The sequence below is a fragment of the Cyprinodon tularosa genome, unplaced genomic scaffold, assembly GCF_016077235.1.
Source record: "Cyprinodon tularosa strain WSP-4 unplaced genomic scaffold, ASM1607723v1 ctg37, whole genome shotgun sequence".
Classification (NCBI taxonomy): domain Eukaryota; kingdom Metazoa; phylum Chordata; class Actinopteri; order Cyprinodontiformes; family Cyprinodontidae; genus Cyprinodon; species Cyprinodon tularosa.
In genome coordinates this window covers 3,751,823-3,775,295 of record NW_024039085.1, presented here as the reverse complement: position 1 = coordinate 3,775,295, position 23,473 = coordinate 3,751,823, and the positions used below count along the sequence as shown (strand labels likewise).

The 23,473-nt window shown below is 36.1% G+C and overlaps 1 protein-coding gene across 1 annotated transcript in view; it reads right to left on the bottom strand.

Annotated features, from left to right (window-relative positions):
• The window catches only part of LOC119790728 (collagen alpha-1(XIX) chain), a 178,731-nt gene extending 157,357 nt beyond the window's left edge, over window positions 1-21,374 (bottom strand). Inside the window, exons 1-7 of the mRNA XM_038296417.1 lie at window positions 21,217-21,374; window positions 9,576-9,700; window positions 9,274-9,348; window positions 9,092-9,191; window positions 3,628-3,751; window positions 2,002-2,277; window positions 245-325 (exon numbers count right to left, since the gene is read on the bottom strand). Coding sequence (XP_038152345.1) covers window positions 245-325; window positions 2,002-2,277; window positions 3,628-3,751; window positions 9,092-9,191; window positions 9,274-9,348; window positions 9,576-9,666 — 747 coding nt within the window. The 5' untranslated portion in view covers window positions 9,667-9,700; window positions 21,217-21,374. The remainder of the gene's footprint in view (window positions 1-244; window positions 326-2,001; window positions 2,278-3,627; window positions 3,752-9,091; window positions 9,192-9,273; window positions 9,349-9,575; window positions 9,701-21,216) is intronic.
• Window positions 21,375-23,473: the final 2,099 nt, after the last annotated feature.

The following is a 23,473-nucleotide window of genomic DNA, read 5'->3' as shown; positions in this document are numbered from 1 at the left end:
AGAGTAAATAGTGAACAACAACACTTTTTCTTTAGTTTGAGGTACAGTCATGCATATAATACATCAACATGATCGTTTTAGATATCATCCTTTCAACATTTTACAATTTCTAATTTCACAAGTGCCACATTTTTTTTAAACTTATATAATCAAAACCACCCGAATCCTATACATCAGTATAAACCTGGCATTTTGGTTAAAACCCAACAGAGTATAAGTTGTTAAAAATAAGAACAGCTTTTACCTTTGGCTCAAGCAGCTCACAGCAATTTTCCATCTCAGCCATATAAGGGTCACAGTAGATCAAAATTTGTCTCAACTCGATCTGTTAACAAAACACACAATTAAATCGATGCAACATCCAACAGTTGCTTAACATATTCGTACACAATGTGTGTTTCTTTGGTTACATCATCTAAATACGTCCGGTTAGCTATCACAACAGTATTAAACGGATCCTATGATTACTACAAATAGTTTGGATACTCTAAATTGAAATAACAATGTGTGCTTAAATGCTTTACCTCCTGCAAGGCTCCCAGATCCTTAGTGATTTGTGTAAAATATGAATAACATGGAGTGAAAAGTCAGCTGGTAATCCAACTTAAGCCAACTTCTATTCAAAGACATGCGTGATCAGATGGCAAAGCTGACCTTAGGTTTCTTTTTAGCCCGTAGGTCCAGCTACTAAAGGAAGCTTATAGCAGTGAATCAATAGAAGATTTACACCAGTCAAGGAGAAATGTCCCTGAAGAATGATTTAAAGCATTTCATTGCATTTAATTAGCCGTACATGGCTTATCAAATAAGGAAAAAGTTGTAAACTTTTTAGAAAAAAATCACTCTGAAAAAGTTCCAGTAACTCCTCATAATTATTTTTCATCTCCTATAAAAGTTAAATAAACAGCCTTAATGTTTCTTTGTAGTTGGAAATTTGCTGTGACTTTCACTAGGGAAACAGTAACTTCATTAAAGAAAGAAAAGAAAAAAAACAGCTACAATTTATCTCAATAAATTATCCTTTTAAAATAAAGATTTGAATTTAAACATGTTTTCAGTCCATCAAAATAAGATTTGTTAGATAATGGGAGAAAAAGTAAATATTGCAAAATCCTTAGGTTACATGCTTAAGTTAGCTGGACTTCATACTGTAGTAATTGGATGGACTGGTACTCATTTTAGCAATTTTGGTAAAAAAAAAATAAATTAAAAAAACAGCTACAATTTATCTCAACAAAATATCAATTTAAATTTGAATTTAAACATGTTTTCAATCCATAAAAATATGATTTGTTAAATAATGGGAGACTTTAAATATATTTCAAAATAAATGTCTTTAAGTATTGACATAATTAGTCAATAGTTAAAATAATTTACCCAATACAAAAATATTTACATGTTGAATTATTTAAGGCTGCATGTTTTATGATTTTAACTCCAGCATACGTTTCCGAATATAAATCTGTAACATTTAATCATGAAGTAATTCAAACAGTCTGTGTGGGTAATTAAAGGCAGCCTACCCTATTTAATTTGCACTGCATCTCCATTTAGACCAATTAACTTGTCTAGAGCAGAGTTTACCCTGCCAAACAGCTTTGATGGGGAAGATATACTTAAAAAATTAGAAAAGTTTTCTTTTTAAAAATGGATGTAAATTACATAGTATTTTAACATTTACTGGATTTACTATTTCTTTATGAATCTGTCAAATTAGTGAAACATTTAAACAAACACATACATGAATTTATTACCTTAAGTTTATTTATTAAACGTATTCTTATATGTCACTTTTGCAAATAACTATTTTACAACACATTCATGTATTTGCTTTATGAAACTTTCCTCCCTCAAAAAGATAATGCTTCCACCAAAAATCAATTTAGTGGCATTTTACATAAATTTACTAGCTGTTCCAATAAATATGGATATACCCATATGATATATGTAAATTAATTCCAAAACAACAAAAAAAGTGTTTTAAAATGTATCATAACATACATCCACAGGCCTTCCATCTTCTATCCGTGTGCTAATTAGGGTGCGCCCATTGAGATCGATGTTGTCCCTCTCATCAGTCATTTTCTTTTCAGCCAGTTTGCAGTCCACATAAATAGAGACTACATCAGTCTGAACAGAAATGCCGAGCTTGTGCCATTGGCGATCAAAGAGGACGTGCAGGTCACGACTTTTAAATGTATAGCGGAGAGAGTTTTTCAGTAAGCCCTGGTAGGAAAACTCCACTGCTTTCTTATCGCCATCAACCACCACAGACACCTGAGGAATGAAGAAGAGTTTAATGGCAGTTTGTACTTACAGAATCGTAATGTTTTGTTTACTATGTGCATTGCTGATTACATTTTCTTTTTTTACTCATCATAGAAACTGTGAATGATAAAATAATTCAGAGCCTTTAGTAATGCACTTAAAGCATTCATTTCCCAGAGAGTAAAGATGATACAGTAATCAACTTCAATTTGAGTTTATTGTTGTTGATTGTTTTGTTTTTTTTCTCTAATCCACTGTGATTGCAGTGTAATATAAATAAAATAACTCCAGCTTTTATGGAGCCATCCACAGAGTTCTGTTAAAGTTCTGGGAGAATATTTGATCAGTCCTCTAATTTTTCTTTTGATTTTTTTTTCTTAGTTATTTTATGTTATATTTTTTAGCCTCAATCTTGTAGCTAATAATAGTTAATAAATAGTTAAAAAATAAATATTCTGATATGGATCAGGATTTTTAGAAGCAACCAAAAAAAGTTAGTTCTCAAACCTATACTGTAAGAAACATCTAAAATACCAGTGTTGCTTTCTACAATCCATCCATCCATCCATTATCTGACATGCTTGTCCCAAGTGGGGTCGCAAGGAGTGCTGGTGCCTATCTTTCAGTCAATGGGCGAGAGGCAGGGTACACCCTGGACAGGTCGCAGTCATGTTTTTGGACTGTGGAAGGAAGCCGGGGTACCCAGAGAGAACCCACGTATGCTCAGGGAGAACATGCAAACTCCATGCAGAAAGACCCTAGGCCGGGAATCAAACCCAGAACCTTCTTGCTGCAAGGCAGAAGTGCTAACCACTGCAACACTGAACAGCCACTTTCTACAATGTAGTGAAAAATTTGGGGGATTTTTAGTAACAAATATAAAAATCCAGTTTGGAGGTTTCAAGATGACAGCAGAGTATCATTAAGCTTTGCAATCTAGATTTACATTTTTTAACTAAGCTAAATGAATGTTATAAACAAATGTCAATAAACTCCAATATCATATAAAAAATAGTTTTGAATACTGAACCAGAATTATCCGAGAGGGCTCATTAAAGGCAACCTAAAGCTTGTTGGAATTGTCACTTGCTAAGGGACATTTATCCACCTCTCTGTAGTGGTGGGTGCATATATCTGATATATTTGAGCCTGTAGATGTGATTTTTTTTTATCTTGTTTAGATTAGATAATATCTTTGTGCCATTAACTCCAAATTGTTAAATTCTCCTAAATTGATTGTTGTATCATCCTTCAACCCTGAGAGAAAAAAAGCATTCTAATCTATGCTTTAAAGTCCAAATTAAAAAGCTGGTGATGCGAACTTCTGACAATCACTGTGTGACTTTACAGCATGCCTACCTGGCTAGTTCCTGACTGGTCAAATATTTGCCAAAGGTACCAGCGGTCTTTTTTTGTAGTTCGTCTCACACGGAAGATGGACACCAGCGAATACTCACTTGAAAGTCCCTCTGGAAATATCAATCTGAAAAAAAAAATGCATTTTGACATTAACCACTGTACTTGTATATATATATATATTTTTTTTTTTTTTCAAACTAGGTCAATTTATTTTCAGAATAAAAATTATACAACTTAAGAGATTTCAGCAACTGCCTAATGAAAGAGCAAATCAAGTTTTGTGAACAATAAAACATTTTAGCATCCTCTAGATGGAGAGGGACTGCGATAAATAAACATGACAAGCTTAAATCCATTTGGCATTTTTTTTTCTAGGCTCTCATATCATTTAGGTAATGAAAACATACAGACATTGATCCAAAGCCTAATCTTTTAGTGCACCTGAACATCATATGCTACAGTCATGTGTATGTGTGATGAAATGCCGTCACCCATTCATTGCTATGACATAAACAGTTAAGTGAAGTTGCACCCAGCTCAAGCAGAAACATAAATAAAACTTCAGCGTAGAAAAATATAGAAATAGCTAAATATAATTTAAAAAAAAAACATCCTTACCTGTAAACTTAAAATAAAATATAACATTGCAGCACATAAAAAAACAAAATATGTGCAAGGCATTTTGTAAAAGACTGTTATCTTATGGCCCTAGCTCCTGTCAAATTAGCAACTAAAATAGAAAAAGCATAGGCAAAATGAAACAAGATCAGCAAAGAAAAATAATAATAATGCCATGATAGGGCCATTGAGATTGCTGCGTTCAATTGTGGCTCTGTAAGAGAGAAACAGCCTCATTAGACAGGTTAGAAATGAGTTTTCACTCCAATATATCATCTCCTATTCTCTCACAGCCTTCTATCACCTGTTATTTTCACAAAGACGTTCTTATAAACACACACGACTGAAATAATCAAAGGCCTCAGGATTGTGAAAATCTTATGGCTAGACTCATTTCAGCTGAAACTAGATGCGTCAATGCAGTTTTAAATTAAAAGTCTAGCAAGGAACATGAGGCTATGGTACCTGTTGCTGCTAAACATACACTGAAAGGTAGATTATAAGGAGTAAAGGATTTATATAAAAGGAGTCACTGAACACTGAGTGTCCTTACAAACATTGCTTGTGAAATGTTAAATAGAGAGGACAACGTAACTGTTTTTTAAGAGCCAGATAGTTCACACTCCTCTTTCTAAAGTGCCCACTAAGAGTCCTCATGTTTCAAAACCTAGTAGCGCATTGATGTGTCCTATACACCTTCTCTCGAAGGGGTAAAGTTCTTGACATCATGCTAACGGCTCTTAGAAGCTAAAATAGTAAAAGCTTCAAAGCTCAGTGTTGCTTAAGTTTGAAAGCTGTGTGTTTGATTCTTTGCTGAAATGCTACTCTGCATGCTTAAATAGATGTTAATGAGTCAATAAGAGGGATGTTCATTCATTCTCCCTCCCACCATGTTATACTGCCAAAAAGGCTTTTACACTAAGTGTGTGATTCTGCCAACTCTGTCTCAGACAAGCCTAATTTCAATATGACTAATTTGCAGCAACAAATATGATGTGGTTTAGAGTTAACTGATGTTTAGATTTCATACAGCAATAAACATGTTCTTTTCTCCCCTCGGTTCATGTGATGGTTTTATTCTATGGATTAAAGTTTGATGAAGACAAATACATGAAGACAATTCTGCAGTCGATGCATTTACTCTTGAACATGTGCAGTGCTTTCTTAAGGCTTTTGTGATGTAACTGTCACAAAATTCAATAGTTGTAGTTGGAAGCTACCAACAAAAAGCAGAGAAAAATTGGAGTTAAGGAAAGCAAAAATGTTTAGGGTTCTTTTATATATAAAAAAAAAAAAAGTTGAAAAGTCTACCGTGCATTTATCTTAAGCACCTCCAATCTAACACCCCTAAATAAGATGCAACTGATTACCATTAGAAGCTACCAATTGAATAGAAAAAACCTTTGTGTAATTCATGCAATTAAGTTATAGGTGCATCTGTTCTGGAAAGGTTTTGAGGAAAAACTATGGCACAAATGCAAACCATCCAGATTTTAATAGGTTTGGCATAATTAATTCCTTTCATAAGCCCCATGAAAGGCATTAATCAGAGTAAAAGCCAAGAGGCCAACAGTAACCTCAGGAGGAGCTGTGGAGATGCACAGCTACGAAGAATATGTTGACACAACAGCTATAAAACATGTCATCATGCTTGAGAACATGCGAAAAATGTCTACCTTCCCCACACTGAAACATGGCTGCAGCCATCAACATCTTTGTTGATGCCAGCAGCTTGTTGATGCTGGAGCTTGGCCTGTTTTTAAGTCCAGTCCTGTTTCTCTTACTGTGACTAACTCTATGTAAAGTGCCTTGTGATTACATGTGGTGTAAGTTGGCGTTATATAAAGAAACTGAACTGAAATGAATTGATGGTAGCAATATTCTGTGAAAATGTGGTTCTCACACTGGATTTTATTCAGGTTAGAAACCATAAATAAATAAATAAACTTCAGAAAACACAGGTAGAGGCATCAACAATCGCCTGGATCATAGACTACCTAACAAACAGACCAAAGTTTGTTAGACTGAAGGGTTAACTGTCTAATCAAGTATTCAGTAGCACAGGAGCATCACAGGGGGCAGTACTCTCTCCATTCCTTTTTGCTCTGTGCATATCTGATTTTTAGTTCCAGACCATGTCCTGTCAGCTGCAGAAATACTCAGATGACTGCAAACATTGGGTCCATCAAAGATGGGCAAAAATCTCAGTACAGAGAGCTAGTGAACCACTTTGTGACATGGTGTAGAAATAATCATCTGATCTGATCCTGAATGATTGTAATCCAGATTGTAATTCCAAAGGAAGCTTAGAAAGTACATTTAGAAGTAATGGTTTGAGCAAGTGTCAAAGCATTGCTACCAGAAACCACAAACTGAAAACCAACACAAAACACTGACTTCATGCAATCATTTTCTGTCTCGGCTCATCGTGTATTTCAACTCTGAGAGCATATGTTTGCTTGCAAAATAACTAGTATAAAATATTTTCGTTAGAGAGAAATGCAGCCAGCTTCACTTAAAGCTTCTGATTATCTCACAAAACAGCAAACACGGATGGCATTCTTAAACACCCACCCCCAAAGCATATGAAAGCTGGAATTTGAACAAAGACAAAATAATGAGCATGCATTCTGCCTTTACAACTCATTATGCTACACAAGGAAACAGCCAAAAAGCTCCACTCAAGTGTGGCTGCCTGCTATCTAACATGGAGCAAAATAGACACTCATTTGCAAAACCTGTAAGCAAAGAGAACTATACTATTATTAACACTCATTATCCGCACTGCACAGAAAAAAATTACACTGAAGATGTCAAGGACATATTCCAATGGAACTTAATAAATAAATCATATATGATTATAAACACAGGTTAACATGTAAACTGAGGAGGATGTAACACAGATGTTTTTTAAAGAGACTGAACAACTGTTCCTAAACTTTACCACTGTATGGATGAGTGCATGGTGCATTATGGCAGGCAATTTGTCACTTCACATAACTGCTTTAAGAGTGTGTCAGCCATGATCTATGTGCCACAATGAGCATTGTGTCAAGTAGCTGGCAGATCGTCTGCTAGATTTGGAGAATAAAGCACAGGGCTGCATATCCCTGGAGTACAGTGAGCAATGTTTTTTTTATGGCAGGGGCAGTGGCTAAGGGGGCTTCATTCTCTACATGCAACTAACCTTGCTTTCCTCCTGAGCTGACGTGCAGTATCACCTGTCAAAGTACTTAGATAATTGGATATGAGAGGGATCACAGCCTAGCCACTATAACCAACAACACTGTCAGCAGCGCCACTACAAAACCAACATCTCCTTCCATTATAGGTTCATATTGAATGAGAGGACTTAAATGTAAATGTATTTGCAGCTGGCTCACAGGAAAGCAGCTCGCAAATCATCTGGCTCAATGATACATTTACCCAGCCAGGAGGACGGTGGCCGTAAATGTTTACAGTGCACGTAAAAATACTAAAAATACCCAGCCCTTCTTGAAGAATGACAGCCTACCCTTTTAGTGTTTAAACCTTAAGATGGGAAACAGTGATCTTCTCCAGAACTTCCAGAGCATCAGAGTAAGCCAAGTCATAAATGACATTGTTTTTTTTTTATGTAATACAAAGCTTACTGAAAGACGCGAGCCTTCATAATATGATAAATAGGTTAGCCACTTAAGCAAATTATCTTCAACATGAGGAAATCTTACTACCCACCCAGTTAGCTGGAAAATGACAATTTTCCAGAAGAATTACGCCCTAGTGTGTCATTTATGGAGTTGTTTCAATATTCCTGTCTTATTATCCATAATCTAAAATTTTATGTCCCTTTAAGTCCCACATTCAGCCTCAAGGAGATTTTTTGAATAAATGCAACCTATATTAATTCAATTTATTCTCCGTCAATGAACTCACTTCACTGGCTGTCCTTACTAAATAAGGTAAATGGGACTTTTGCTCTGGACATGATATATGTGGGTTGCCTTGGTTCAACCCTTCAATGAATTTTACAAGACAATTTATCCAGCTATAAATAAAAGAAAGGAAATCTTCTGTCTTAAACTTATCAAAGATCAGGTGGCAAAGGTAACATGTCCAGGAGAAAAAAAACAAGGTATCCTTTCCATCAGTGACACTTTACACCTTACTTCAAGTTTTTGGTTTTCCTTGGTGTCACATCCTATGGAAACCTCTAAAAGAATATACCAACAAATCATCTAGATTTCATATCTTAGCTAACTCAAATGGCTCTTGTTGATGCAGAGGAATGGCAGCATCTCTACCAATACATGCTAAAGGCTTCTTCTGGAGAAAAACAGAAAAAAGAAAAAAAAAACAGATACTCTGCTTAGTTCCTGTTCATGAACACTAAAAACAAGATCAGTGACAAAAGGCAGCATTAATACAGTCCACTTTGAACTATTGAAAGGCCAGATTTTGGGCGGACACAACTCTTGCTATGATTCAACAAGAACTAAAAATCACTTTAAAACATGCCAAGAACCACATACTCCCACAGTTATCCCAACAAAGTACCTTGAGGGATAACATTTATAAGCCTCCTCCAGATCCACAAAACACATGTTGATCAGACAGCCAAGCTCCCATGACACTTGAAGTAATTATGCAAGGTTAAAATTTGGCTCTCGGCGCCATGGCATAGAAGAAAGCGAAAATGCTCTTCCTTACATCATCCAAAAGCTCTTTTTCTAACTCCATACAATAGGCTTCCCCAGTGAGGATCCAAAATGTAATTCCTTGATTTTAGCAACAATCTCTCTGGTCCTCTTTTTAAATCGATTATTAGAAGAAAAACAATGTTGGGGAAAAGCACATCCAATCTTACTTTGTTGGCTTTATAAGAGGGCTGCTTCCTAGACGAAAAGATGGTAGTTCTTCTGTAACTGTTCCCCTTCGGAGAAGAAATTTTTCTGTGAGATCAAACCCTGTAAAACAGAGCCACAAGGTGTCACAACGTTACATATGGTGAATTTCTAATTGAATAAAGCCTTTTGCATCAGCAATTACCTGTGATCATTAAAGGACGATCTAAAACATCAGAAAACCTGTAATCCTCCACAATTAAAGAGGGACAAACACCATCTATGAAAAAGAAGCCAAAAAGAATTTGTTTAAATCTTTCATTACAATTTTCATCCTAACAAAATCCTGTAAGGAAAAGCAACGTTAAAGAAATGGCCCTTAATCTGCATGTTAAATGTTTCAAACTTAATAAAAAGGTTGTTTTGATATTTAACAATTAGGGAAATTATATTTAAACCTTTCAGAGCTTCAGAGAAAAAATAATAATCGTTAACAAACGAACATACCTGTCTGTTCAGTCACAGCCATTCCAAAAGCATGAGGAACAGAGTTCACAATCCATAATAAAGCAGTACATCTTATCAAGTAATAATTCATGGCTCTGATGCTGGAAAACAGCCCACCCGTGAGGCTGAAAAAAAGAGGAACAACATTCATTCCAAAACCAATTTAAGAAACATTAAACCTATCAAATATGTAGGTAATCTTGATAAATACATTCTGTCATCGGTGTCAGAAAATGCACAGCTCAAGGATCAAGATTAGAAGAGCTTTTGTTTTGTTTGTTTTTATGAAAAGCTGTTGAAGGCTGCTAAAACTAACAACTCCACCAACCTAGAGTTAAAAACTCTTATAAGCTAAACATTTATGATATTACAGATGTGTAGGCTTTAATCTGCATTGTCAAAAAAAATAATTTCAATGTGTTGAAAAAGTTAGCAGAACTACTTCCAAGATGAGAAAAGCAATAATTGAATAAATCTTGAAAGAAACATTTAAAACCAATTGCAATGTACTTTGACACAAAACAGCTAAAATATTGATAATTTAGGAGTATAATTAATCTTAGATACTGGGGGCATTATTAGGGAAGTGGTGGCCTAGAGGTTAAGGCATAGGGCTTGGAAGCTTGAGGTTGTGAGTTTGAAACCGACTGCCAATCTGGCTCTTTGAGAAAAAACCTTAACGCCCGATTGTTCCCCCAGAGAGCCCACTGCTCCCTAAAGGGGATGGGTTAAATGAAGAGTTAATTACATAGTTAGATCAATAAAGTTAATTTTCCAATTTTTTTAGATGTTAACAATACAATACATTATTTCATTTATCCTAATCTCAAACAAAATGAAAGAAATTGGATATAAAATACGTCAGAATTTACCCACAGGAGAATTCAAATTGGACTGTGTTGACTGCATTTTATTGTTGCACCCCTGTTGAGTTTGAAAAATGTTACTTGGGATTGTTAGAAGGTTTTCATATACGTTTCTGCACACTGCAGCAACACCTTGTATACGTAGATGGATTGTTCAACTAAATAAACAGAAAGTTTGACAAGTAAGTTTACTCTATGTTTCACAATAATTCATTGTGAAATATCAGTTTATTAAGTTATATTCTAACATTCTAGGTCAGGTTGAGTCTATTGCATTCACACCTTTGAAGACTCCAGGCTTCACCCTATCTCTCACTAACAGGTTTTTGTGCCAACTTGCCCTTCTGACTGACCGCAACTAGTGCAGACTTCCCTGACTGGAAATTGTAAGTAGAATCAGGTAGAAAATCATGTAGTATATCAAATATTTAATAATAGAAAGGATGAGTAGTTTACATTGGCACATATTGCACTATATAAAATCTAAATGAGATATTACTTTGCTGTTCGAACCAATAAAATGGAAAGATAGTCATTTTCTCATATTACTATCAGTTGTTAGCACTAAGTGATTAGCAAATGGCAGGTTTTAAAAATTTAAATTCAGAGCACAGGTCTTGGACGTAATGTCATCTCTATTATAAGTTCAATTTTCCAAAGTAAACAGAACAAAGGGTCGATATTAATAAGTTTCTCTCATGCACAGGAGAAGTATACTTGGTTGTAATCAAGGAAACCATTTAGCAGCTAATGACAACAACAAACCAGTGACGGCGTTTTGTTTAACTGCATGTTAAACAAAACGCCATAAGAGCATAACCCTTCTGCATAAAGTAATACAACTCATTTCTTAATTGAAATATTTGTGCAGTTCTGTTTTTTTTTTCAGTACAACTAAGTACAATGGGTTATTTTTTTTCTCAAGAAAAAGAAATCTTAATCATATAACAGATATTATTGGGTATTTTCTTCTACTTCTCTCTTTCAGTTATTGCTGCCCTCCTTTTTTTAGTCTTTACAGAAGCTGCACATGGTGTCTGGTGTTCTGTTTGCTTTATTCGTCTCTTTCCTGGATATGGTCTTCATCCAATCCATTCATACATAAGACTCTGTGTTCTTATTGTTGACGACATCCTCCCACTCAGTGTTTAATTATTTTTCCCTTTTCCCTCCATCAAAGCCACTGAAAAAGCTGCCACCAAAAATAGCTATATATAAACTCTGTTTTTCATCATAGATCATAATAATGTATCAGTCCTTGTCTGTTTACCTTTGTCTCTCTTTAGGACAAAGCCACTAACAGAGCTGGGACTGCAATTAACACTTTTATTCACTTTTTTCCCCCCAGATCAGTCAATGCTTTTGGTTTGCGTGGTTTGTCCTCTCAACATATAGTTAGTCACAGCACTGAACTATTTTAGCAAGGGATATTCTACATGTTTTAAAGTGAGTCATTTAGTTCAATACTTGCCATCTGCTTTCCTTAGGAAGATACTGTATGTTGCAGCAAAGTTAACATCTCCATCAAACTATCATTGCATCCTGATACCTTTAAGCTTTTTAATCTTATTGCTTTTTTTTTCCAAACCCCATTATAGATTGTTCTATAACTAGATATATAATTAAACTTAACTATTTAATTATTCATCAAATGTGTAACCTAAAAAAAAAACAATAAGGTTAAACTTAATCACAACTTGGCACCAGATGGAAAAGTATGTGGCTCTTATAAAATTCCCAAAGCACTTTTTTCTTTCATATAATCACAAATCAGTAAATTCATCCTAACGATTATTTTGTAAGAGCCAGTCCTGGGTGGCCCCCACCTGTTACCTACTGATCAAGACTGAAAGATCTTAGCCAGCCTCCATCCTAACAAATCATATGCAGGTATAAAGAATGGAAGAATCAATTAAATAAGTGCCAAGTTAGACCGACTGCAGTGTAAAATCCCCTAAAGTAAATCCTGTATTTAGCGTCATCGTTGAAGTACTACTCTGATTACCACGGTGCCTCAAAAGCCCTATAGATGGAAGTCAATTAAGACCAACAGGTTCTTAATTTTGTTGCAAAGATGTGATGACTCACAAGCGCTGGCCTTGTGATTAGATAGCACGGTATTTGTGCTCTATAGAGACCACAAGATTGCTTAAAACCTAAGTTTGTCATTCTGGGTCCCTGTTCCAGACCCTTATCCCCAAAATGATCTTTGGGTCCTACACTTTCCTCACTGCTCCCTAAGGTATGGGCTAAACACAAAAAGAAAATGTTATTTTCAATTGCGTTGACAGAGGTGATTCATATTAAAATCAACTGGATCGGGGAGCCCACCTAAATCTCAAATGTTGATATAATTTTCTGTATTGGCCAAATGCAAAATAAATAAATGAATAAATAATACAACATCATAATGAAAAATGATGCTTTGTAGAAAAGTCCAGTTTTTTAATTGTGCACAGCAAACCAAACAAAATGTAAAGTAGCAATACTTGAAGATAACAGTGATCACTTTCAGCTATCACACTAATTAAGAGCAAACAATGGCCTAAACACACTTTAATGAGGGTCTGTTATCCTGGTTGCAATAGTAACGACTTTAATTAGTTTCTTTCAGCTGGCCAGGAGCTGAAACTACTGGACATTATTTAAATAGCTTTAGAAGCTTAAAACAGAAACTTTTAAACATTGCTTACATCTAAAAAAAAAGGGTAAATATCTCAAATATTTGGTCTTTGGGAAGGAATTCTTAAATCTGTTATATTTTAATGAAAATTAAACAATAGTGGAAATAAACTGTTAAGTATGCTTAACATTAAAGGAATAGTACACCCAAAACATGATTAGCCTTCATTTTCTACTCACCCCCATGCTGAACAAAACTCTGGAGTACTTTTTTGATATCTCAAATGCATCTGGAGATCTGGGAGGCTTCTTGCTGTCTGCTGACATTCAAATAATGGAGGTCTATTGTGCCCGAGACAGAAAGGTCCACAAAAGTCCACAAAAACGTGTCAATATTCCTCCATACTGCTCGTCCAATGTAATCCAAGTGTCCTGAGTGGGTAGCATCCAGAATTTACTCGAAACGAAGTCATTTAGAACGTTTTAGAGCCTAAACAGTAGTGTATAGGATTTCCTAATAGCGCCCCCATGCGCGCTCACGATTCTACGGAAGCCGGCAGACCAAACCGGAAGGAAGTGCGCATTCAGCGTCTGCTCTGCCGATAATGCAAGCGTAGAAGAAGAAATGTGCTGTTTACCTGTGCAAAGAAAGAAACAACGAAAGAAAAATGTCTGAGGACTTCAGTGTTGAGGAAGAGCATGAGTTCTTTGCCGAGCTGAATGCGCTGGTTTGGTCTGCCGGCTTCCGTAGCGCCGTGAGCGCGCATGGGGGCGCTATTAGGAAATCCTATACACTACTGTTTATGCTCTAAAAACATTCTAAATGACTTCGTTTCGAGTAAATTATGGACGCTACCCACTCAGGACACTTGGAATACATTGGACGAGCAGTATGGAGGAATATTGACACGTTTTTATGGACTTTTATGGACCTTTCTGTCTCGGGCGCCATAGACCTCCATTATTTGAGTGTCAGCAGACAGCAAGAAGCCTCCCAGATCTCCAGATGCATTTGAGATATCAAAAAAGTACTCCAGAGTGTTGTTCAGCATGGGGGTGAGTAGAAAATGAAGGCTAATCATGTTTTGGGTGTACTATTCCTTTAAAAGACATACATTACATCCATACAGTACGTGCAATACAATGTTCCTAAAGGTGCCCTTCACAAGAACTCTAGAACTTTGTGTTTTTCCTTCCTATTATGTTATTAGCATCTTTGATTAATGTAGATGTCAAAAGTGTACAGTAGCAACATCATTAGCTCATTGTTGTTGAGTTGTAGCTTGTTAGCCAAGGTGACCTTATGAAATATTTAAAAATTAGGTTGGCTACCCTCAAGTGTTACAGTCTGGACTATTACAGTCAATCCAGTTAAATTAATGCAAAACCGTTAAACTAATATTCATTCAATGCTTTTTTCAATCTGAGCATTTACAGGTGCTGGTCATAAAATTAGAATATCATGAAAAAGTAGATTGATTTCAGTAATTCCATTTAAAAAGTGAAACTTGTATATTATATTCATACATTACATACAAACTCATATATTTCAGATGTTTATTTTGTTTAATTTTGATGATTACAAATGACAACAAATGAAAATCTCAAATTCATCATATCAGAAAATTAGAATATTGTGAAAAGGTTCAAAATTGATGGCCCCTGGTGCCACACTCTAATCAGCTAATTAACTCAAACCACCTGCAAAAGCCTTTAAATGGTCTTTCAGTCTAGTTCTATAGGCTACACAATCATGGGGAAGACTGCTGACTTGACAGTTGTCCAAAAGACGACCATCGACACCTTGCACAAGGAGGGCAAGACACAAAAGGTCATCGCTAAAGAGGCTGGCTGTTCACAGAGCTCAGTGTCCAAGCACATTAATAGAGAGGCGAAGGGAAGGAAAAGATGTGGTCGAAAAAAGTGTACAAGCAAGAGAGATAACCGCACCCTGGAGAGGATTGTGAAACAAAACCCATTCAAAAATGTGGGGGAGATTCACAAAGAGTGGACTGCAGCTGGAGTGAGTGCTTCAAGAACCACCACACACAGACGTATGAAAGACATGGGTTTCTGCTGTCGCATTCCTTGTGTCAAGCCACTCTTGAACCACAGACTGCGTCAGAAGCGTCTTGCCTGGGCTAAAGAGAAACAGGACTGGATTGCTGGTGAGTGGTCCAAAGTCATGTTCTCTGATGAAAGTAAATTTTGCATTTCCTTTGGAAATCAAGGTCCCAGAGTCTGGAGGAAAAGAAGAGAGGCACTTCATCCACGTTGCTTGAAGTCCAGTGTAAAGTTTCCACAGTCAGTGATGGTTTGGGGTGCCATGTCATCTGCTGGTGTTGGTCCATTGTGTTTTCTGAGGTCCAGGGTCAACGCAGCCACATACCAGGAAGTTTTAGAGCACTTCATGCTTCCTGCAGCTGACCAACTTTTTGGAGATGCAGATTTCATTTTCCAACAGGACTTGGCACCTGCACATAGTGCCAAAGCTACCAGTACCTGGTTGAAGGACCATGGTATCCCTGTTCTTAATTGGCCAGCAAACTCTCCTGACCTTAACCCCATAGAAAATCTATGGGGTATTGTGAAGAAGAAGATGCAATACACCAGACCCAACAATTCAGAAGAGCTAAAAGCCACTATTAGAGCAACCTGGGCTATCATAACACCTGAGCAGTGCCACAGACTGATCGACTCCATGCCACGCCGCATTGCTGCAGTAATACAGGCCAAAGGAGGCCCAACTAAATACTGAGTGCTGTACATGCTCATACTTTTCATGTTCATACTTTTCAGTTGGCCAACATTTCTATAAATCCTTTGTTTTTATTGGTCTTCAGTAATATTCTAATTTTCTGATATGATGAATTTGAGATTTTCATTTGTTGTCATTTGTAATCATCAAAATTAAACAAAATAAACATCTGAAATATATGAGTTTGTATGTAATGTATGAATATAATATACAAGTTTCACTTTTTAAATGGAATTACTGAAATCAATCTACTTTTTCATGATATTCTAATTGTATGACCAGCACCTGTATTCTTTTTAAATTCACACTGTCGTCAACTACAGTAAATCAAATTGACCTGAAATAGGTTCAACTTCGGCTGCAACTAAAAATTATTTAGCAAATCAATGTTGAATATTTTTCTGCTTAATCAGTTAATAATCAGATAGCAAAAGGTTCCTTAAAGACATTTTTTTACAAAATTAAACCAGGTGAAACTAAAATGTTTCCATCTTAAATGCAAAAATATTTATATAATTTTTTTACAATTTTGATATAATTACTGCTCTAAGTTGGTTGCTTGTAAGCTATAGGCATGTATACTCCAGTTAATGATTAATCGATTACAGAATCAGTTGATGATTATTTCAATAATTGATTAATCCAATTAATTGTTTCAGCACCAGTTTCAACTACCCAACTTGAGTTTTCCTGGTATTTGCTTACCTGCACCCTTTATCTAAAGCCATAGATCACTTGCATGAGGGATTTCATTGCACAAAATACTTTTCAGCAGAAAATCAAATGATTTGATTGCTGTACAGTCAATAGAGCAGCACTAGAGAAGATAAAACAACTTTTTACAAATACAGCTAGACCTCCTAATGTGACAATGTCTCCATTTTTCTCTCACTCTCACTCAGTATGTCTGGGAAGAGAATTGGAATATAGAATCCTTCTTTTTTTAAACACACAGAAATCTATAGATTGTGTTAATAACAGGGGAATGGAGAAAAAAGCTTATTGGCATCGCTTCTAAACGCTGATGTTCAGATCAAAAACCAAACTTTACATCAAAAGGTAAAACGTAAAATGGTACAAATACAGTTAAACATGGAGCCTATACAGAAGTTCAACTGAGTGAACTGATTAATCGCCTTAATTCGCTTACGACACAGCCAATCAGCTTTGAACCACACCTCCACAAAAGCCAATCAGCATCCAAGGTTCGTCGTAAAAGGCCTCCGATCTGCAACTCGTCCGCAAGCTAGCGCGCAGGCGGTGGTTGCGCTGTGACTTTATTCATATGACCCCGTTTAAACCCACCTCCAGCCCCTCCTCCACAATCGTAGCTAAAACTTCATCAGTGTCATTCCTCCTGGACTCTTACTGCATTCTGCGTCTCATTTTAACCGGTTCGGCAGAAGACCGCTATGTTGAGCCTGGTTCTGCCAGAGGTTTCTTCCCAATGGGGAGATTTTCCTCTCCACAGTTGCTTCATGCTTGCTCATCATGAACAGGTTCTCTCAACCTGTGTTATCCAAACTGGACTTCCATCTTCCAGGTCCCTGAGTAGGTCTCTAGAATCAACTCACACAATCCCCTGGATCTCCCCATAAAAGCTCAGGAGACCGTCTCACTAACCAGCAGTCTACAGACTGACCAACTTCATCTATCTCCACTCCACCACCAGTTTCAGGCCTGGGGGGAAACAGCCCTATTCTTTGCTTCTGTTCATGCATATCTATCAAAATTCAGTGCTATGTTTCCTGCCGAGGTCTGTGCACCAAAGACAAAGTAATTGTATCAATAAATTTCTTCTAATTGTCTTTTCTCTCCGTGTGAGTTTTTCCAGGTTGAAATAGAGGCGTGAACATCATTATCTGGTATTACTTTCTTTTTTTTTTAGGTTGCTTAATGGTGAGCAGTTCTAATTAACATTTGGTTCTACCTAAAATCCTCAGTTGCAGGCTTGAAATATTACAACATTAAGAATGACTCATCTTTCAGCATCAAAGTGATTCAAAGCATATAAGAATTAACAAAAGAATAGCTTCTTCAAATGACAACAAAATGACCAAGAGTTCTGATCTAAATGACAAAAGCTGTGGAGTAAAGTGAGGCAAGAAAATTCCTCACATCTAATAGATTTGGAGAACTTTAGGAAGGACAAGACTTTCTTTTAAGTTGCATAGGAAATAAAATTCATTCAAAGCAGGTCAAATTCAAGGCAAAATGTATTAATCATAGTCTCCATTTTTAAGACCCAGAAATCATGTATTTTAATAGGGTCAGTTTTTAAAGCCACTGTATATTAATCATATACTAACTTAAACAAAAGGGGTGTTCTGCGTACCTAAATTGAGGTATGCCCGCTATTAAAAACGTTTGGTATCAAACCCGCTTAAAGTTTAATAACCTGCCTGTAATTATACATCCTTTTGCTATAATTGGAAAGAAAGACCCACTGTTACAAAGACAAAGGGACCTTTCCAAGACTGACCTTTCCAAGGCTATGGGGCTTAGAGCAAAGCTCACACCACAAACTGCTGATTCTCACTTCCTGTTGGCTGCAAAAAGGTTGCTGCACTTTTCCCTTGACTACAAGAAGGCATATTTAGTTGTTTACCAGGTGCTTAGGTTATATTTGCCCTCAGTCTACACATAACTTCATCAACATTGTAAACGAACATCATAGAAAAAAGCGTATAAATATTAATTTTGAAAATAAATAAGTTCAAATTATGCATACAGTAATGCCTCAAAGTTACATTATTTTCTATTTAAGATTATAATCCTAAAATTCTTATACTATGTTATGCTTACTATGTATAATATAATGTGTGATATGATAATTGCATTACAGAGTTTTGTCAAAACCGTGTGTTTTTATTTAGGTCAATAGTGTACTTCTTGTCCAGTTTAGATCTGGTTCTGAGCTAAACTTGACCTTCAATGAAAAACCTTCCTCTGTTTATGCAGGCTCTGTATTTCACTGCAGAATTTGAATGAAAATCTACCTACAGCTTTTCAATCACACCTTATGATCAAAATGTATATTGCCTCCTAACATCTCACCTGTGTCAAATATCTGTTGCTCTGGATATAAAATCACTGTATTATAACACCATCTAAACAGGAAGCTGGAAAAGGCTTCTGGGCTTTCTCTGTTTGGCTTTATATTGTCAAAGCCTTGATCGTTGTCTGTTGGCACTCTGGTGTGTTTGATCTGGGAAATTTCCAGAGAGGTCTTGGTTAAGGACAAGACTTGTAAGGATCAAACTTGGGAACCTGCAGTATGGAAGAAATTTGCATAAGCTGCCAAACCAAATTTTCCGCATTGAACACATCCCAGAGTAAAAGCATCCCTGTGGATGAAGTATCTCTGAATGGTAAGGGTCTCTAAAGTTAAGGAGATTTTAGTCATTTCTGAACTGAAGCAAAACTTGAATGAGCTTTTCTAAAATAAATCAGTGATTTTAAAACCAAAAAGAAAAATGTATACTCAAGAATAACTTGTGTTTTAAAGTAATTCTTAAGCTACACAAGGTGAATTATGCTCACCCTCATACTATGACATCAGACTGAATGAACTGTTTACTATCTAACCTTAGTAACAATGCAGCAGCTATGCCAGTACATGATCCGGCTAATTTGGGAACAAAACCTTGACAGACGGATAGGAAAGCACAACATTTCAATGCATCTATTAGCACAGTTCAATGAGTGCAATTTTTTTTTCCACAGAACTCTCCTCTCAAACTGTAAGTGTCTTCTCCAAATACATATTCCTGCACAGATTAATTTCCATACATGCACATGTTCATCTTCCACTGGATCATAAAGTTTTGCAGGTCAGGGGGGAGGGGAGGGGGGTCTGCCATGGCATTTGGAGATGAGGCGACCGTGCTACTTAAAACTTCAAGCATGCATGGGTAGTAGACAAGCAGCCCAGCACAGGTATCACATGTCTGTCTGTGAGAAGGCGTTATGTTATTCCTGTGTAGCCCAGTTCCTTACTGCAAAACACTGATCATTGCGATTATTCCTTTAAATTAACTTTAAATAAAACAAATTTCTTTATAAATAATGCAGGTTTCTGTATGGCAGAGGCATTGTCAGACATTTTTTATAAGGGTGGCCAGGCAATAACCAATGTACACTGAGGAATGGCCGAGAGCGGATAGGCACCAGAACCTCACGCTCAATCTACAATATTCCAACAGCAAAATTAACGAGCTAACAAACAGACGCATAATTTTAAACACCCGTAATTTCTAGATAAAAGGTATAGTGGATAAAACTCAGTTTTAAGTTCTGGGGTGTGAATCAATCATCATTGTCATTACTTACCTATTGTATCAATAAACATTTTGCATAAAATGGATATTTACAAGCATTAATATCTACATAAATTGATTATTTGACTTTTTTTTTTAATTGTTACTTGTCTTTGATTTCACTGAAGACTCCTAGATGACTTGCAGATACACATATTTTTTTCTTTACCCTGTATAAAAAAAAATTCTGTACTTATCACCTTTTTTTTATTTATTTAATTATTATTTTTTTAATATACTCCCCTTGAGTAGCAGTGGGCTGCCATTGTGCGGCGCTCGGGGAAACTCACAACCTCAGGATTCAAAGCCTTATGCCCTAACCACTAGACCGCCACTCCCCTTTGATGTTAATATACTGATGTGTATAATTAACCACATAAAAATCTAATGTTTTGAATATTCCACTTGAGAGTATTACTGTTGTCACCATCTGTATTAGAGGGAACAAAATGGTAGGGGTGGCCAATGATTGGCTAAGGGTGGCCATGGCCACCCCTGGGCCCCCATCTAGCTCTGCCCCTGCTGTATGGACAGCAGTGCTGACTGAACATCTGCTTTATAATCGATTTAAAAAGCTAAACTGTCAGAGTAGCATGCGGATCTTTGTGTCATAAATAAACTGCACAGGGAATTTAACTTTCGCTCCATCATCCCCTCAGACACTTTTTCCGTCAATGCAGTGTATCTATGCAAAGAAGCGTGTTTCTCTGCTCGGACGCTGATTGGCTGCATGCTATTAATCCTCAATTATCATTAAATCTACAGAGGCTGTCAAAACCTGACACATTCTTGCACTTTTTTATGAGGAAGTGATGCAATAAGATAGATAACATGTTTATCTCAGCGCGGAGGAGCGTTTATTAACCAGAGAGAAGCAGATCCTGTAACATGTGCCTTGAAGTTAGGAGCGATCGGGACAAAAAATAAACAACAAAACAACTTATAATAAATAAACAACTGGATACTAAATACATCCGATGTAAAACAAAGGTTTGATTGGTTACCCAGAATATTAAGACGTTTTTGTTTTTTTGTTTTTTAATTATTATTATTTGAGTGTATAATTGGCTACTTACATGTGTTGACAAAGTTTCCTTTAATGCAAAAACAAATGTAAAGCAGCGATAAAATCATAATCCATGCGTGATAAGGATCAGTGCGGCTCCGGATTCCGGGACTTGGAAATAAAAGTCACAGTGGGATCGCCCGCTCCGATCACGGTCCTTTTTAGTTGCACTGAGTGGCCCTCCCACTCTGTCATTATTACTGAAATACACTGACAGAGACTTCTGCAAACAGCCTGAAAGCTTTCAGATTACAGAGAAATTAATGCCTAAAGGCAACTCAAATAAGCGCTTTTATTAACAGAGCAGGTGCGGGAATAAACCACCGTTTGATGTATTGTGATTTATTCACATTTGTATGAACAAAGGCCTGAATCGTGAATCGTATGGATTTGCTTGTTCTTAATGTGGCTTTTTGTGTCTCGTTTGTAGTAAGTGCTTCCAAGATTAAAAGTGAACGTGGCAATTCAAAAGGTGTTCACACCAGCGCTTTTTTTTTATCTGGGTCCAGGTTTTATCTTGTTTTTCATCGCCTAAAGCCCCATTCTGATTATGTGACATAATCCTTTGACAATAAGTATGTGGCAGTTCTTGCATAAATGCTAAAAGTCACTCTTCCAACAGAGATATATGGAAGGGGATTAGGGCCACTGAAAAAATAAAAAGCTAACTGATTTTTAAATTTTATTTCAGTTTAATGTTGGAAAAAAGTCAGAATTCTGAGATTTAAGTTATAATTCTGAGAAAAAAGGTCAAAATTCTGAGATCAAAGTCAGAATTCTGAGAAAAAAAATCAAAATTCTGAGGTTAAAGTCAGAATTCTGAGAAAAAAAAATCTAAATTCTGAGGTTAAAGTCAGAATTCTGAGAAAAAAAATCTAAGTTCTGAGATTAAAGTCAGAATTATGAGGAAAAAAATCTTAATTTTGAGGTTAAAGTCAGAATTCTGAGAAAAAAGTTAGAATTCTGTCAGAATTCTGAGATTAAAGTCAGAATTCTGAGACTTTAATCTCAGAATTATGACTTTTCCCCCATATTAAACTGAAATTAAATTTTAAAAATTAGTAAAAAAAAATTATTTTTTCAGTGGCCCTAATCCACTTCCATAGAAAGAAGATACACATATAGCTCTGAAAAAGCCAGCGTTGCAGCTTTTTCTAATGTGCCACACATTAAGAATTGAATTAAAAATGCTTTACTTGAACTTAATAGCAATTTAGAAAAAAAAATGTTTTAAAGAAAAATTCATTCACAAAATATTGTTTTTTTTTTTTACACTTATCTCAGTCTAATGGGGGCTTTGAAAAAAAAAATGCTATTACAGTTTGTTTTCACAAACGTAATAAATTTTTCACACATTTCAAATGATGTTTTAAAGAATCTATTTAGTTTGTCTTGTTACCTAGTTAAACTTTGTTTAACCTAAGCGTTTTAGGTGTTTTATCTAGGAAACCCAAATTAGTTGTTAAACTGCAAAGTAGACAACAATCTATGAGTGATAACATATATAATTAAGAGATAAGAAACAGATCTTTTTAAGTTTTGTGGCCACTAACCAGTAGCTGCAGATGGTTACATTGTTATTTAAAATGTAATTATCTCGTGTTACGCCATAATATGCATATTTTTCATATCATATGCAGCCAATCCCTGTTACCTTTTAGTTAAAATATATACTGTGTAAGTTACATTTTTTGGGGCCTCAAAAGAAAACAGAGGCTTCTAAGCAGTTTAAAGTTTTGATTACCGGTATACCTTGCGCTTACTTTACCTGCTCTTATACAATCTGATACACTATCTACAGTCTGCTCTTTTACTAAGATAAGGATAAGCTTTAACATTCACTGTTATCCTTAGATTCTGCATGTTGATGGGTCTTACCGGTTCTCTTTTCCAATTACTGTAGAAATTCAGTCAAAATGGATCAATAGCAAAGCCAAATAAGCCAAGGTGAATAAATGAATGTACAAAACTAAAACAAAGGTTCTTTCACATCAACTTCTGTGACATGAGCCCCAACAATTTAAAGTTTCCAATCCAGAGAAACAGGTGTTGAAGCTGCACACAAGCTAATGTTTAGACAGATGATGTTAACTCCCCCTCCCTGCCCCCGTAAGCTTTAAAATGACGTGCAATTTCCGAGGATTTCATGAAACTAATGTAGGGGAAAAGAAATTCTTTACTGTCTATATTTCCTCGATTTTTATCTCAACTGCTCCAGATCTTCTAGCCCTTCTTCATGAGAAGTCAGAGGTTATGTGAAATGTAGT